The 16,254-nt window shown below is 38.5% G+C and overlaps 1 protein-coding gene across 1 annotated transcript in view; it reads right to left on the reverse strand.

Annotated features, from left to right (window-relative positions):
* Window positions 1-899: 899 nt before the first annotated feature.
* Window positions 900-16,254, reverse strand: part of LOC126474284 (uncharacterized) — a 272,295-nt gene continuing 256,940 nt past the window's right edge. Inside the window, exon 4 of the mRNA XM_050101747.1 lies at window positions 900-3,530. Within this exon, the coding sequence (XP_049957704.1) occupies window positions 3,376-3,530 (155 nt within the window). The 3' untranslated portion in view covers window positions 900-3,375. The remainder of the gene's footprint in view (window positions 3,531-16,254) is intronic.

Raw genomic sequence — 16,254 nt, forward strand, 5'->3', positions numbered from 1 at the left:
GCTCGTTCCTCGTACACATCAAGTGCAGTTTCTGCCACTTAAGAGTAGTACTATGTGCGAGACTGCGTTATGATCCAGTTCGTAACCAGTCCACACTGTAGATAATCCACCAGTTTCTGTTCAGCAACTCCATGTGCGTGCCGCCTTAGAAGAAAGGAGAATTGGTCAGATGCTGTAAACACTCTGGGCAAAACACCATGAATCTCAAACAATTCTAAATCGATGTTTTTCAAATAATCTGCTGAAACTGAAGAGAAATTCATACAATCTAATCGTTACACAAAGAAATTTTTCATTCTTTACAATTGTCTCGTAATGTCCTAAATAATGCCATGCAGTATTCCGAGTTGTACTTATTGCTGTAGCCTTGGTCGTGGAACATACCTGCTGGAGGAGGCGCTGTGGTCCAGGTGACAGTATTGAACGATTCGCTCAAGAATCCATATGCTTTGTGATTGTAAGTATTTTACAACAAAGCGTACAAATTCTAAAACGAAGCGTGCAACATAGCTGAAAGCGTTACATAATTCTTGACTTTAGTAGCTCGAACGATGTTCCATTTACTTGCATGCTACACAACCAGGACGAAACTGACGGTTCATTCAATATGCTGTGGCAAATATTGTATTGTTTAACGTATTTGTTTTAAGCTCTCAGTTAATGAGACTTTCCTTTCAGTTCTCAAATATTTTTTTCTCACGACATTTAACATTTATCTTTCAGTAGTACATAATTTCATCGATGTCAGGGGTTGAGCGTATTACTGCCAGTGTGATTAATGTTACCTCATTTCCTCACAATATGTAACATATACATAAACATTTCAGAAGGATTATAGGCTCTTACCACACATTATGTCGGAGTATTTAAATGAGACTGAATGAACTTGTAAAAGCAAGTACTGAAAACAGTCGAATAATTTTATTATCTAAAAACAGTGAACATGAAACAGATCATAGATTCTAGTATAAGTACAGAGTTATCTTTACAAAATAAAATAGCTATTGTGAGAGGATCCGACAGTTCTGCAATAGGTTCTCCATGTTAATAAAGATGCTTGCCATAAGTGCATGTTGACTGAAGTGCGATTCAGAAAAGAACTGTCAGAACCTTCAACACATTATATACTACCAAGGCCCCACACACGTTAGACATTAATTCGTTATGCAGAACTCGATGGCTCTTATTGATGGCATCCACAGCTTGAAATTGCCGAAAATCGCTCTTAGCGACGTCTTAAAAAAATACTAACGATATTACAAGTACAGATGGACATAAGAATATTAGTACAGGTGCTTTGGATGTTATTATAAAAACAAGAGGAACGCCAGAAATCGTAATTAAAACTGTGAAACTTCTTCTATGTGTCCTTTCTTAAAAATCTTCTAAAAGTATTACTAATGCATACCTTAAATAAGAGCGGCACATAAAAAGCCCATTACTTATACTTATTAGTTTCTAACTGGTCAAGTCTTTCATTACTTTATCCTATATATGATATTTCATAGCAACAAAATTAATTTTCTCTGAAAAGATTTCTCCTAAACTAGTGATTAAATTTGAGGTTATTTAGAATATGTTTTCTCAATGAAATATTCTGAATCATTTGAATGTTCATAAGATATTTGAAAATTAATTTCTTACAATAAACACTAACGCTCTTTAGGTGTTTTTATTTTAATAACAGAGTAGCAGATGCCACAGTACAAACACAAGTGCTAATTTTAATATAAGTTAGCAACTAAAAACAAAATTGCATAAGATTTTTCATAAAATATCTGTTATTAACAATCAGCAGTTGTTTTAGTTCTTTATTTAATTCTTTAACCACTGCTTAGCACAAAATCATTTTGGAATAGTAAGTGTTCTCCAAAAATGTTCAAGGACTATTAAACTGCAAACAATTTCATAAATTATCTCAGTAAATGAAAGTTATAGTTATCTATAATGCTGTCCTAGACACTGATATGTAGCAGAAAAATATATATGTATATTTTATTTAGAATTGTTGCAGTGTTTTCAGAGTTTTAATACTGTGCATAATACACAAATTAAAATTAAAGACTAATTCTGACAATAAGCCACTCTTATCAAAAAATATTTTCAAAGCTTATGAAACAAGAATCAACTAAACTCAGGTGCTTTTTGAAAAACGCTGATGAATGAATATTCCCAGTGTGCACTTTCCTTAGTGCTACACATCAAATTACCTGAAAAGTGACACACAGAGTAATGTGGAAGCGCTTGCTGATTACTGATGTGTTTTACCACTACACTGCTGGCAAATTGAATGTCCAGGAATAAAAATCACAATTCTGCACTAATCATATAAAGTTACAGGCATCAACTATACACAGACAGAAGATGCTACTTGGTCGAATTACTTCTTTTTAAATAACAGTTTTATAGCAAGTTTCTGCAGTGTATCAAGCTTTACTTACTTATACCTTCGTGTCATGTACTTCACAGTATCTTAAATTTTTAATGTGATGCAATTACTTTATTTATGGTAAAATTACAAGTTACATATTTATACATTCTGAGTGCATTATAGCATTAAAAGCAGCAAATGATCTGACAAATCACGATCTATAGTCATAAATATAACGATACTTTACGGTTTAGTGTGAAATATATACAAATTCCAGCATCATTCAAGACGATAGACTGTTATTAGAATATGAACATTTCCTTACAATCACAGGGAGGTTAAACATAAGGAATAATTATTTAAAATACAAGTTACAAAAGTAGTATCTTGTAATTAAAGTGGAGTCTGTGTATTACGGAAATATAGGTGATTTCGGTAGATACGCCAATACTAATTCTGTTATGAATCCACAAAATTAAAGTTCAACATTTAAAATTTTGAAAAACAGTTCTATGACTCCATAAAATATATTTATTGTGATGGTTAAATGAGAGAGAAAAACCAAATCCTAATTGAAGAGTGATAAAGAATAATGGGAAGCCATCTTTTATACCACTCACATTTCTAGATATTAAATATAGTTACTTTTATTTCACAGTACATTTAAGATCATATGTTATGTATCCAAATTTAAATTTAGTGTGAGTCGTCCAGCAAGAAAGAGGAAGCAGATCTCACGGGTTGTAATGCCGGCGGTAGCAAGAGCGCCAAGTTTCTGACAGCTCTAAGTAATTGGACCGCAGTGCTAGCTCACTCTGTGACTAAATCTTTGGGCTACCTCGTACGGCATGTGCATTTCGGCGCAAATGTTAAGACAGCCGCCTGTGGTGTTGTAAGTAGACGTGGCCACATCTGCCGGCATGGCGGAGATCTGCTTTCTCGGTTGGCCGGACTGCTGAACGTCGCTTGGTTCAGAGTGCCGACGTCCGTAGCTTCGCGGGCTCCTAGATGAGCAGCCTCCCAGCGCCGGACCCTAGGAGCGCCACCAGCACGGCGACAGCAGCGCCCGTGGCCGCGGCGGCGGGCTTCTTAACTGCGCCCGGGGCGCCGTTGCACGCATCTTCCGCGCAGCAGTACACGTTCGTGCCCCATGATTCTACTGCAAACAAGAACACACATCGTTACAGGTTCTCTGCAAGCGTACACTGCACATTGCACATGGAATGTCATTATTCAACACACAAAAGTCCTCGAAATGAAATGAGCTAAATTTAGTTAATTTAGTGTCATTGAACGCGAAACTGACGTTAAAACTCGCATATTGTCTGCAGCTTTCGACTTGGAGGCATTGCTTGTAATTTACGTTGTTTTCACTAATTATCAGGCACTATTTAGTGCATGACTATGAGAAAGAGACATGTCACCTATAGGAATGTTAGAGAAACCTTTGAAGAGAAGAGAAGAAGTTGTATGAATATCAAACGCTCAGATGAGAACCCAGTATTAAGCAAAGATGCGAAGGCTGCAACTGGAGGAAATATGTAGAAGAGCACACAACAAAGGAAACGAACTTGCAGACAAAATTATGGATTAACGTTATTTACTTATTTATTTATTACACTTTTAGTTCTTTAGGTATTGGGCTGTTCGAGTAATGACCCATTGTAGAATAAGCGATTTATAAGTCAAATACCACGCCAAGGCAAACTGGCAGTGAGGCAGAGGCAATTCCAACTGAAAATATTTGGGAGAGGATTGCCAGTTCTAGCGTTTGTCTTACAACCAAGGGCAGCTTCCTGGAATCCTTTGTCAGATCCAGAGGATGGAAACTGTTTTCAATTTAATCCTGGGAAAAACTAATAATAAAACTGTCCTGTCTGTCTATTTGAACACGCTAATCTCCAAAGGCGCTAGACAAATTTTCATGGGGTTTTCACAGGCAGCGTTTGCAACGTACAGGCCTTATTTTATCAAAATCGGGTAACGGTAAAAAAAGGGTCTGTTTGAACACATTAATCTTCAAAACTACTAGACGAATTTTCGTGGCATTTTCATAGGTAATTTAAGCGTAGCCTGGAGCAACATTAGGCTTCATTTCATCAAAACTCAATCACGAAATCAAAGATATCGTATTTTAAAATTTGTCAATGCAAAATTAACTCAGTCTGTTACATTTTCAAGGTTAAAGTGCTGAACCGATTTCGATTAATTTTGGTATGGGGATTGCTTCAATCCTGAGGAAGAATATTGACTACTCTAGAAAATAAAGAAAAAGAAAATACTCCTAAGATGGTTAACTAGGGAATGCAATACCTTTTTTTTCATGTGTCCTTTCTTACATGTGTCGCATATGTGCATAATGTATACATTGTGTAAAGCATAGCTCCATCAACATCAAGATGTAAAAATGCGCGCTCCTCCCATGTCCATGCATTGCACTGAGACAATTGGGGAAATGGGCGGGGGTTACACACTACGATGCTTGCCTAAAGAAGCTGATAAGTGAGGGCAGCTGACGTTATTGCACATGCAATAACTTACGATCACTCATCATAACAAGATAACTAATGTGTAAGTGCAGCTGAGGGTAACAGCTAGAGCAGAACAAAGTTGATGACCAAAAAGGAAGAGCGAGTAGATGCAGAGACATCAGAGACATGACACTGGAAGAAGACTTTGAAAGAGCACTGAAAGACGTGAGTCAGTACCTGATGAAGATGAAATTCCATCAGAGTTATCGAGATCCTCGGAAGAGTGCACCATGACAATGATATTCCACCTAGTATTCAAGATATCTGAGACATTCAGAATATCCTCAGACTTCAAGAAAAATGTAATAATTCCAACAGTTTCCAAGGAGGACAGGTACTGACAGGTGTGTATGTTACAGAACCCTCAAACTACAAATCACTGACAAGAATTATTTACAGAAGAGTGCTAAGGCTGATAGAAGCTGACCTGTGTGAGGATAAGTTGGGTTCTGGGGAAATGTAGGAACACACGAGACCATTCAGGTCCTACAACTTGGTTTAGAATAAATACTGACGAAAGGGAAAACTATGTTTACAGCTTTTAACCATGTCGGCTGGAATATAACCTTTGAAATTACTTTAGGATACAGGGTACTTATGAATGGTGGAAAAATCGAAATTTTTAATGACTTTATTAAATTCCGCAGTCTTTACTGATTACATTGATATATACATTATAGGGTTTGAAATGAAAAATGACCTAAATATATCAAATTTTAAAGTTATGGTCAAGTATGCCACCACACGCGCTTTATTTCTGTTACAGAAACCAGTATTAGTTCGAAAAGGACTGTGAACTTCTTGTTTCCAGCGATTATACGTATGATACATTGTATATGTTGGTAACAATGCAGGTTTCTAGTGTCTTTAAATGATTATCTTTGCTAGTATTTACTTTTGTTTCACTGAAGCAGTTTGTTCACGCGTTACTGAATGTTTGTCGTCCAAGTGATACATATATTTGTGGAAGTATATATCCTTTAGTGTGCAATAAATACGAACTATGCCACGCACCAAGAAATTCAACAAAAGAAAATTCCGTGGTAATAAGTTCACAAAAAAAGCAAGCCACTCTGTTGAAAGTAACCTGTGTATGTGAAACCTTAACTCTCACCGGCTAATTGAATGTTCAAATAACTTACGGGTTTGCTGCCGGGTGACGTCGTCGACCACCGCCGATGTGTTGGTCAGAATGAAGACTGATGCTACGTTGGGACATTCTGTTTATAGGAAGCCTACTCACACTGACTTGTATTTGCGAGCTGATAGTTGTCACCATCCAGCTTAGCATGAAGGAGTACTTAGTACCTTGGTTCACAGAGCCCACGTTATCTCAGACCCTGAAAGTTTGGCAGCTGAGCTATTACATCTCGAAGTCACCTTTCGCCAGAATGGTTATAGTGAGAGGCAGATCAAACGTGCATTGCGCCATCAGCCTTCCGTGCAACGGGTGAGTGACGATAGCAACGAAGTGTACGGCCTTTTTGCCTTACGCAGGAAGCATTTCCAACAGGATTGGCCGTATTTTACGGAAATGTGCTGTGAAATGTGTTTTTCGACCACCTTCTAAGATTAATGCCTTGTTGGCGTCCGTAAAAGATGATCTTGGTTTGCGTAAGGCTGGTGTCTATCGTATTCCTTGCAGTTGTGGCATGTCATATATTGGTCAGACAATCAGGACTGTGGAAGACCAGTGTATTGAACATAAGCGTCACACACGCTTACAACAGACGAGCAAATCCGCTACTGCAGAACATTGCCTTGACACCGGTCATCCTATGGAACACAACAACACGGAGATTCTGGCTCGCACGTCCAGCTAGTGGGATGGTGTTATTAAGGAAGCTGTTGAAATCAAACTATCAAGCAACCTCATAAACAGAGATGGTGGATTTTGTTTAAATGCTGCTTGGAATCCGGCTCTGTCTCTCATCAAAAAACAGAGGGGCAGATTTAGTACCTCACCTGTTGATTAATAGTCACTATCGATATTTCTGATGTTGGTTATCTTTGTTTATATTTACACTTGTTCTGTGTGTGGTATCTTCCTTGTTTCTCCTCTGTGAACTGAGGTGTTAAATTCCCTTGCACATTGCTTCCTCCTTGTATTTGTACCTTGAGAATGGCAGGGTGTGCTCCTGTCGAAATATCGGCGGTGGTCGACAACGTCACCCGGCAGCAAACCCGTAAGTCATTTGAACCTGTGTATGAATTCTCCAGGGAAGAAACTCCCACATGACACGCCTCTTGGTGATTCAAATTTTTGTGTTACCAATGACTCTGTAGTGTAGTGGATTTGTTGTTGTTGATGTGGGCATCTTATCTTCTTTGACAAAGGAAGTGGCGAAATGTAAACAATGTGATGGTGCAGGCTGTCTGAAAATACGCAACTGAACAATGAAGTAGCAGGAAGGGTTTAGCATCAAAATTAGTTATTCTGTGTAGATCCCGGTATAAGTCTACCTCGAAAATCAGTTCGGACATTGTGCATAATTCATATGATCTGAATTTGAAGTTAGTGTATACAATGCGTGCAATAGAAAAAGGAGAAAAGGCTTCTGAAAGGTTTTGTGGTTTGATGGACCTTCCTCCTCCTCCCAGTAGGTTCAGCAAGTACATAAAATTACTTTTAGGTGCTTTGACGGTTGTGTCTAAAGCATCTATGAAACGTGCAGTAGAAGAAACTGTAAATATTAGTGGAACCAGGGGAATTGCTGTTGCACTTGATGGGACATGGCAACGCCGAGGACATCGTTCCTTGAATGGTCTTGTAAGTGCTACTTCTCTGGAGAATGGATAAGTTGTTGATGTTGAGTGCTTATCTCAGTACTGCCACACCCACCATGATAACACTAAAGGACATATTAAAGAAGAAATATGATGGTTACAGTGGAGATATGGAGTGTGATGGAGCTCTACAAATATTTCAGAGGTCGGTGTCCGTTTATAACGTTACATATACGAAGTACCTAGGCGATGGGGCCTCTAAAGCTTGTAACAAACTTAATGAGTTGATACCTTGGTAACAAACCTGGAGTGTTGAGGACATGTGCAAAAGAGTATGGGTGCTAGATTGAGGAAGCTATCTGATGGAAAATCTGTGTCTGGCCGAGGCAGGTTGACAAAAATTGAAATATACCTTCTTCAGAGTTAGTATGAACCGGCCATTAGACGATCTGCACCTCTGAATAAAGTTACAGCAATGAGAAAAGCTGTATGGACCACCTGCTTTCATAAGTTGTCCACAGATGACCACCCTGTTCACGGACTTTGCCCTAAAGGAGAAGATTCTTGGTGTGGTTACCAAAAAGCAAAAGAAAGTGATCAAATATACCATCATAAGCATTCTCTTCCTGAGCCTGTTATGAATGAAATAAAACCAATTTTTAGAGACCTGAGTGACCCTGTTTTGTTTAGTAAATGTCTTCACGGGGGCACTCAGAATACAAATGAAAGTTTCAGCCATTGCATATGGGAAAGATTACACAAGAATGTTTTTGTAGGACTAAATACATTAAAAGTTGGTGTACTAGATGCAGTGATATGCTTCAATGATGGAGTGATAGGAAGGTTGGAAGTCCTGAGAAATTTAGGCATAAAATGTGGCTCTAATATGGAAGATCAATTGCTTGCGTGTGACAGACAATGGGTGCATGAAGCTAAAAGATTCGCTCTTCAAGTTAGCAAAGAAGCAAGAAGTGCAAAAAGGAATGCCAAGAGAAAGGTTGAAGATGAAGAAATGATGCAGGGCAAAGACTATGCCTCAGGATTGTTCTGAGGGGCAGTTTAATTGGACTCATATCTTCATTCGCAATTTCCCGCAAGTTGTATTTTTCAGAATTCAGGTACAAATATTTCCTAAAGCTTATAAAGCACTGCTCTAATTTTTTTCTGTAACTTGCAATAGTCCATACTTATGTAATAGACCTAAGCTTTATTGCAGAATCAACTAAATTATAGAAAAAATAACATTTTTACTAGGAAAAAATTATAAAAATTAAAATGTAAGACGTGAAACTTTTATCCTTGTAATACGCATAGCAGGTGGAATTAAATAGGTCTAGTACCTCAGTCATCATGTCATGCATATCTGGAAAAAATTTGCTCTCCTTTAAATGCATAACATTGGATTAAATGGTACCTCAATTTGAGGAAGCATTTTGGAAAGAAAATTGCATCAATTTCTTTGTAATTTTTTAGTAGCCCTAAGCAGGTTCAAAAATATTCAAAACAATTCTAATTTGTTTAGAAAGTGTGCTGCATTACCTGATATCAATAAAAAAATCTGTACAACGTATACATTATAAGCAGTGCCTGAAAGAAATAGGTGTTGATTTTTGAATAATATTGAGTTAGAAACTTTTCAGGTATGAAATACGTGGATCAGAAGATTATCTATAACTTGTGTAGAAATCAGACAGCAGTTAAAGAGTTAAAGGACATGAAAGGGATGGAGATGTTGAGAAGGGAGTGAGACAGGTTTGTAGCCTACCCCCATGTTACTCATTCCGTACACTGATTAAGCAGTAAAGGAAACCAAGGGAAAGAATCGAAAAAGAATTAAATTTCAAGGAGAAGAAATAAAAGCTTTAGGCTTTACTGATTTCATAGGAATTTTGTCAGAGATGGTAAAGGACTTGGAAGGTCCGCTGCACGGAGTGGATAGCGTCATGAAAAGGGTTATAAAATGAACAGAAACGACATTAAAGGAAAAGTAGTGTAGTGTAACAGAATTGCATTTGATGAGGGAATTAAACTACGAATAGTATACGAGTTTTGCTATTTGAATAGCAAGAAAATTGACAATAGCTGAAGTAAAGAATATATAGAACGCAGAGCAGCAATGGCAAGAAACGTGCTTTTGAAAAAAAAAAACAACAACAACATGAAATACCAACGTAAGTGTTAGGAAGTCTGCTCTTAAAGTATTTATCTTGAGTGTAGTGAAACGTGGACGATGAATAATACAGACAAAAAGAGGATGGACGCCTTTCACATTTGGTGATACAGATGAATGTTAAATATTAGATGGGGAGACCGTAATGAAAACGAACTGAGTCGAATTTGGGGAAAAGAGCTCTGTGGCTCAAGCTCGCTAAACAGAAGGATACTTTTATAGGAGACACTCAGAGCCATTAACGAATAGTTAATTTGGTAACAGGGGCAAGTGAGGCGGGTAAAAATAGTTCGAGAGTGACTAAGACTTGACGACATTGAGCAAACAGATCGTAGCTGCGCGATTACCTACGAAAATATGAAGAGACTTGTACTGTATAGACTATAGTTGAGAGCTGCACTAGACTGGTCTTTGGACCGATGAGTACCATAAGAGCAAAAACTACATCAATATGATTTATCCCCTAACTTCGATACTGATGGTGTCGGACCTGATGGTCTAGTGGTTAACCTCATACCACGATCACGAGGTGTGATCAAAAACTAACGACAATTTTTGTTTTTCTTGTTACTGTTGTGGTCTTCAGTCCTAAGACTGGTTTGATGCAGCTCTCCCTGCTACTCTATCCTGCGCAAGCTGCTTCATCTCCCAGTACCGACTGCAACCTACATCCTTCTGAATCTGCTTGGTGTATTCATTTCTTGGTCTCCCTCTACGATTTTTACCCTCCACGCTGCCCTCCAATGGTAAATTTGTGATCCCTTGATGTCTCAGAACATGTCCTACCAACCGATCCCTTCTTCTAGTCAAGTTGTGCCACAAGCTCCTCTTCTCCCCAATTCTATTCAATACCTCCTCATTAGTTACGTGATTTACCCATCTGATCTTCAGCATTCTTCTGTAGCACCACATTTCGAAAGCTTCTATTCTCTTCTTGTCTAAGCTATTTATCGTCCACGTTTCACTTCCATACATGGCTACACTCCATACAAATACTTTCAGAAACGACTTACTAACATTTAAATCTGTACTCGATGTTAACAAATTGCTCTTCTTCAGAAACGCTTTCCTTGCCATTGCCAGTCTACATTTTATATCTTTTCTACTTCGATCATCATCAGTTATTTTGCTCCCCAACTAGCAAAACTCCTTTATTACTTTAAGTGTCTCATTTCCTAATCTGATTCCCTCAGCATCACCCGACTTAATTCGACTACATTCCATTATCCTCGTTTTGCTTTTGTTGATGTTCATCTTATATCCTCCTTTCAAGACACTACCCATTGTTTTTCTTAAAGTATCATTATTTATCCATCAACATCGACTTTGTTCCGTTCAGAGTAATGTCTGTCAGATATAATACACTTGTGCCAGCGCTTTTGCTAATCTTGGAAGCACTTCTGGAACTCACTTTTCGTTGTGGTGTTCGGCTCCTTTAGCAATTCTATTTTTAACTCATCATGGTGGTAAAGCTCGTCCTTTCACGGTTCTCTTCTGCCTCGAACAGAAAGAAGTTGCATGGGGCCACGTCCTGCTAGTACGTTGGCTGAGATACATAATGACTTTATTTAGCCAAAAAAATCACGAACTAGTATTGAGATAAGAGAGGGAGCATTATCGTGACGTAATTTCCACAAGTGGTCTTGTCACAGTTCTGGTAGTTTTCTTCAGATTGCTTCACGCAAACGTCGCATAACTTCCAGGTAGTATTCCTTATTGCCCGTGCGACCACAAGGTGGAACTTATGTTGCATTATCCCATTGTAATCGACGAAAACAGTGATAAGAGCCTTCACATGTGATCGAACTTGTCGAATTTTCTTCGGTCTTGGCTCTTCAGGCAGTTTACATTGGGACGATTGGGCATTGGTTTCGACATCATAACCACGTTCCGTCACCCGTTATAACCTCCTATTGAGGTTCTGGATCGTTCTCGACTTCATTCAAAAATTCCTGAGTGATGTCCGCGTGACGTCATTTTTGGCCGAAATTCAGCAGTTTCGGAACAAACTTTGCTGCTATATGTTTCATGCACAAAACATCCGAAAACATGAGACAAAGGTTATGCTGAGTTCATTAGTAACATCTCTGATAGTGACTGAGGGATTTTCCAGAACCATTTTCTTTAATTCTTTCAGATTATCATCAGTTATCAATGAGTTAGGGTGTACCGGTGGTCGTCTTCAACGTCTTCTCGACGCTCTTTGAAACGTTCATAACACTCGTAAACACTTGTCTCACTCATAGCAAATTCTCCAAAAGCCACAGTCAACATGTAATGCAAATTGTAATGCAAATTCTTTGATTCACCTGTTTCGTAAGTAAAAATTCGCAGAGCACTCGAAAACATGTATAACTTTTTCGACTGTCAACAATAAATTAAGTATTTAAAACAGCCAAAAATGCAAACATACATCAGAATAATGTGTACCAACAAGATAAAAAAATGCTTTATAAATCAAATGTACAAAGCCCGGAAAATTAAAAAAATCCTGTTACTTTTTGATCACACCTCGTAACAGCTTATTCTGCTTTAAAATTACCTTTAAATCTAGCTGAACGTGAACTTCCGGTATATGACATAACAAAATCGTCATTACATGGGCACATATCGAAACAGTGCAAGCCAGTCATAAGGGACGAACGCACAACGGCCCACAGAAAGTCTCTGGAAACACTGAATAGAACACTCCGGGACTTACGAGATAACGCGATTTAATGGATGGTGTATTACTAATACTTTCAGGAGAGTTTCGTCAAACGCTGTCTGTCATTCCGAAACGGACACCAGCGGATGAAATAAACGCCTGCTTAAAAAGCCGTTCGTCTGGCAATACACAAAAATAATCTGTTTAGCAACAAATGTGAGAATACCAACGTCGGGAGCCGAAAGAGCAAAATTTTTCCGAAAACGTTTTACAAATGGGAGAACGGAACTATCCAATAGGCGAAAATTCTGACCAAATCATTCTGACAAATGATTGTGAAACATCGTTGAAACACTTGAACAACTTATAAACAGAGTACACCCGTATATAGTCAAAATTATAGCAATTGAAGGTGGTTATTCTAGCGACGAAAAACGAAATTGTCAACGACATCAACAAGCCGACAAAGAGATGATTCCGTAGGAGAAGAAAATTTACATGTCGATGGATACCATGACCGATGGAAACCGAACTGTAAATTTTATTTTCCTACTGGATTTTAAAATTCGTTGAATGTTCTAGGAATGCCATTACACTGGCTCAAATTGAAGGTTAGTTCGCCAGTCATTTTCGCGAATACCTTTAATATCATCTGGACTGCCCTTCAGTTCCAGCCGATTGCAAATTCCAGTAAAGTTGGCTTACGGCAGGGCAGTCAACGAAGCAAAGGGTCAAACATTCCGATTTGTGGTGTTAACTTAAAGGAACCATGCTTTTCACACGGCCAATTGTACATCACGTACTCACTAATTGGATCACCTCACAGTTTATTCATATATAGTCTGAACATAAAACTACAAATATAGCGTATAAGTAAGTGTCGTGAAAAAATGAAAATATAAATATGTACATATAATAAAAATTAAACTTGGTGTTAAATTACATAACTTTCGAATCTGACCTGTTTTATTTAAATAATATTTTATCGCAATGTTCTTTAATAAATTTAGTATACACTATATACATCGTACGTTTAATGGAACATAAGTCTGTGTTCCATTAAACGTACGCTGTATACGTGGAACTGTATTGTAGATTAAAACTGAAGAAACTACAAGAAGGTGGGAACTTATAGAGATGGGCCCTATAACGTGAAAGAACCAGAGGTTGTAGAGAGTTTTCAGACAGAACATTGGGGAACGATTGACAAGAACGGGGAAAGAAATACAATAGAAGAAGAATGGGTAGCTTTGAGAGATGAAATAGTGAAGGCAGCAGAGGATCAAGTAGGTAAAAAGACGAGGACTAGTAGAAATCCTTGGGTAGCAGAAGAGATACTGGATTTAATTGATGAAAGGAAAAAAGAGAACGACAGGAAGTGCAAAATGGCTAAGCAGGGATGGCTAGAGGACAAATGTAAGAATGTAGAGGCATATACCACTAGGGTTAAGACAGATACTGCCTACAGGAAAATCAAAGAGACCTTTGCAGAAAAGAGAACCACTTGTATGAATATCAAGAGCTCAGATGGAAAACGAGTTTAAAGCAAAGAAGGGAAAGCAGAAAGGTGGAAGGAGTATATAGAGGGTCTATACAAGGGCGATGTACTTGAGGATAATATCATGGAAATGGAAAAGGACGTAGATGAAGATGAAATGGGAGATATGATACTGCGTGAAGAGTTTGACAGAGCGCTAAAAGACCTAAGTCGAAACAAGGCCCCCGGAGTAGACAACATTCCATTAGAACTACTGATAGCCTTGGGAGAGCCAGCCCTGACAAAACTCTACCATCTGGTGAGCAAGATGTATGAAACAGGCGAAATACCCTCAGACTTCAAGAAGATTATAATAATTCCAATTCCAAAGAAAGCAGGTGTTGATAGGTGTGAAAATTACCGAACTATCAGTTTAATAAGTCATGGTTGCAAAATACTTACACGAACCCTATATATACTAATGGAAAAACTGATAGAAGCCGATCTTGGGGAAGATCACTTTGGATTCCGCAGAAATGTTGGAACACGTGAGGCAATACTAACCCTACGACTTACCTTAGAAGCTAGATTAAGGAAAGGCAAATTTACGTTTCTAACATTTGTAGACTTAGAGAAAGCTTTAGACAATGTTGACTGAAATACTCTCTTTCAAATTCTGAAGTTGGCAGGGGTAAAATACCGAGAACCAAAGGGTATTTACTATTTGTACATAAACCAGATGGCAGTTATAAGAGTCGAGGGCCACGAAAGGGAAGCAGTGGTTGGGAAGGGAGTGAGACAGGGCTGTAGCCTCTCCCCGATGTTATTCAATCTGTATATTGAGCAAGCAATAAAGGAAACAAAAGAAAAATCTGGAGCAGTAATTAAAATCCACGGAGAAGAAGTAAAAACTTTGAGGTTTGCCGATGACATTGTAAATGTGTCAGAGACAGCAAAGGACCTGGAAGAGCAGGTGAACGGAATGGACAGAGTCTTGAAAGGAGGATACAAGATGAACATCAACAAAAGCAAAACGAGGATAATGGAATGTAGTCGAATTCAATCAGGTGATGCTGAGGGAATTTGATTAGGAATGAGACACTTTAGCAAAACTCATTTACTAACTGATGATGGTCGAAGTAATGAGGATATAAAATATAGACTGGCAGTGGCAAGAAAAGCGTTTCTGAAGAAGAGAAATTTAAATGTCAGTAAATCTTCTCTGAAAGTATTTGTATGGAGTGTAGCCATGTATGGAAGTGAAACATGGACGATAAATAGTTAAGACATGAAGAGATCAGAAGCTTTCGAAATGTGCTGCTACAGAAGAATACTGAAGATTATGTGGGCAGATCACGTAACTAATGAGGAGGCACTGAATAGAATTGGGGAGAAGAGGAATTTGGGGCACAGCTTGACTAGAAGAAGGAATTGGTTGGTAAGACATGTTCTTAGGCATCAAGAGATCACAAATTTAGTATTGGAGGGCAGCGTGGAGGGTAAAAATCGTAGAGGGAGACCAAGAGACGAATAGACTAAACATATTCAGAAGGATGTAGGTTGCAGTAGGTACTGGGAGATGAAGAAGCTTGCACAGGATAGAGTAGCATTGAGAGCTGCATCAGACCAGTCTTTGGACCGAAGACCACAACAACAGCACGTCTGTATTTGTCCATTAGGGAGAATGGTCCTCATGCCATCAACCGCGATATATATTCTGACCCAGGAAACACCTGATATTGCAGCTAGTTATTATTATTTATTGATAACTAAGTTTTGTCAATACGTAAGTAACGCTAATGTATTTTTAATAGGAGATCGAAAGGGGCACTGCAAGATATTTTAGTATCCGTGGATGCCATTCGTTTGTTAATAATGTTTCCCAGATTGCATTGGAAAGGAGAGTCTTCAGGGATGTGAAACAATGTAAGCCATTCGCTAACGAAAGAGAGTAAGGTAGACTGGAGCTGTTGTGCTATAGCTGTGTCTGCTCATAGTTTTGACCGTGCGGTTAAAGGCGCTGCAGTCTGGAACCGCGGGACCGCTACGGTCGCAGGTTTGAATCCTGCCTCGGGCATGGATGTGTGTGATGTCCTTAGGTTCGTTAGGTTTAACTAGTTCTAAGTTCTAGTGGACTAATGACCTCAGAAGTTGAGTCCCATAGTGCTCAGAGCCATTAGTTTTGAACTACTTATTAAAGCCATACACGGAAGCGTGAGAGTAAAAATTAAGATAGCGTAATCTGCCCTTAATGACATCTGTAGTGTGTCTTTGAGAATGGAAAAAAAGATTCAAATGTTTTAAATCCAAAATATGTAAATATTGACTATA

The sequence above is a fragment of the Schistocerca serialis genome, chromosome 4 (genome assembly GCF_023864345.2).
Source record: "Schistocerca serialis cubense isolate TAMUIC-IGC-003099 chromosome 4, iqSchSeri2.2, whole genome shotgun sequence".
NCBI lineage: Eukaryota > Metazoa > Arthropoda > Insecta > Orthoptera > Acrididae > Schistocerca > Schistocerca serialis.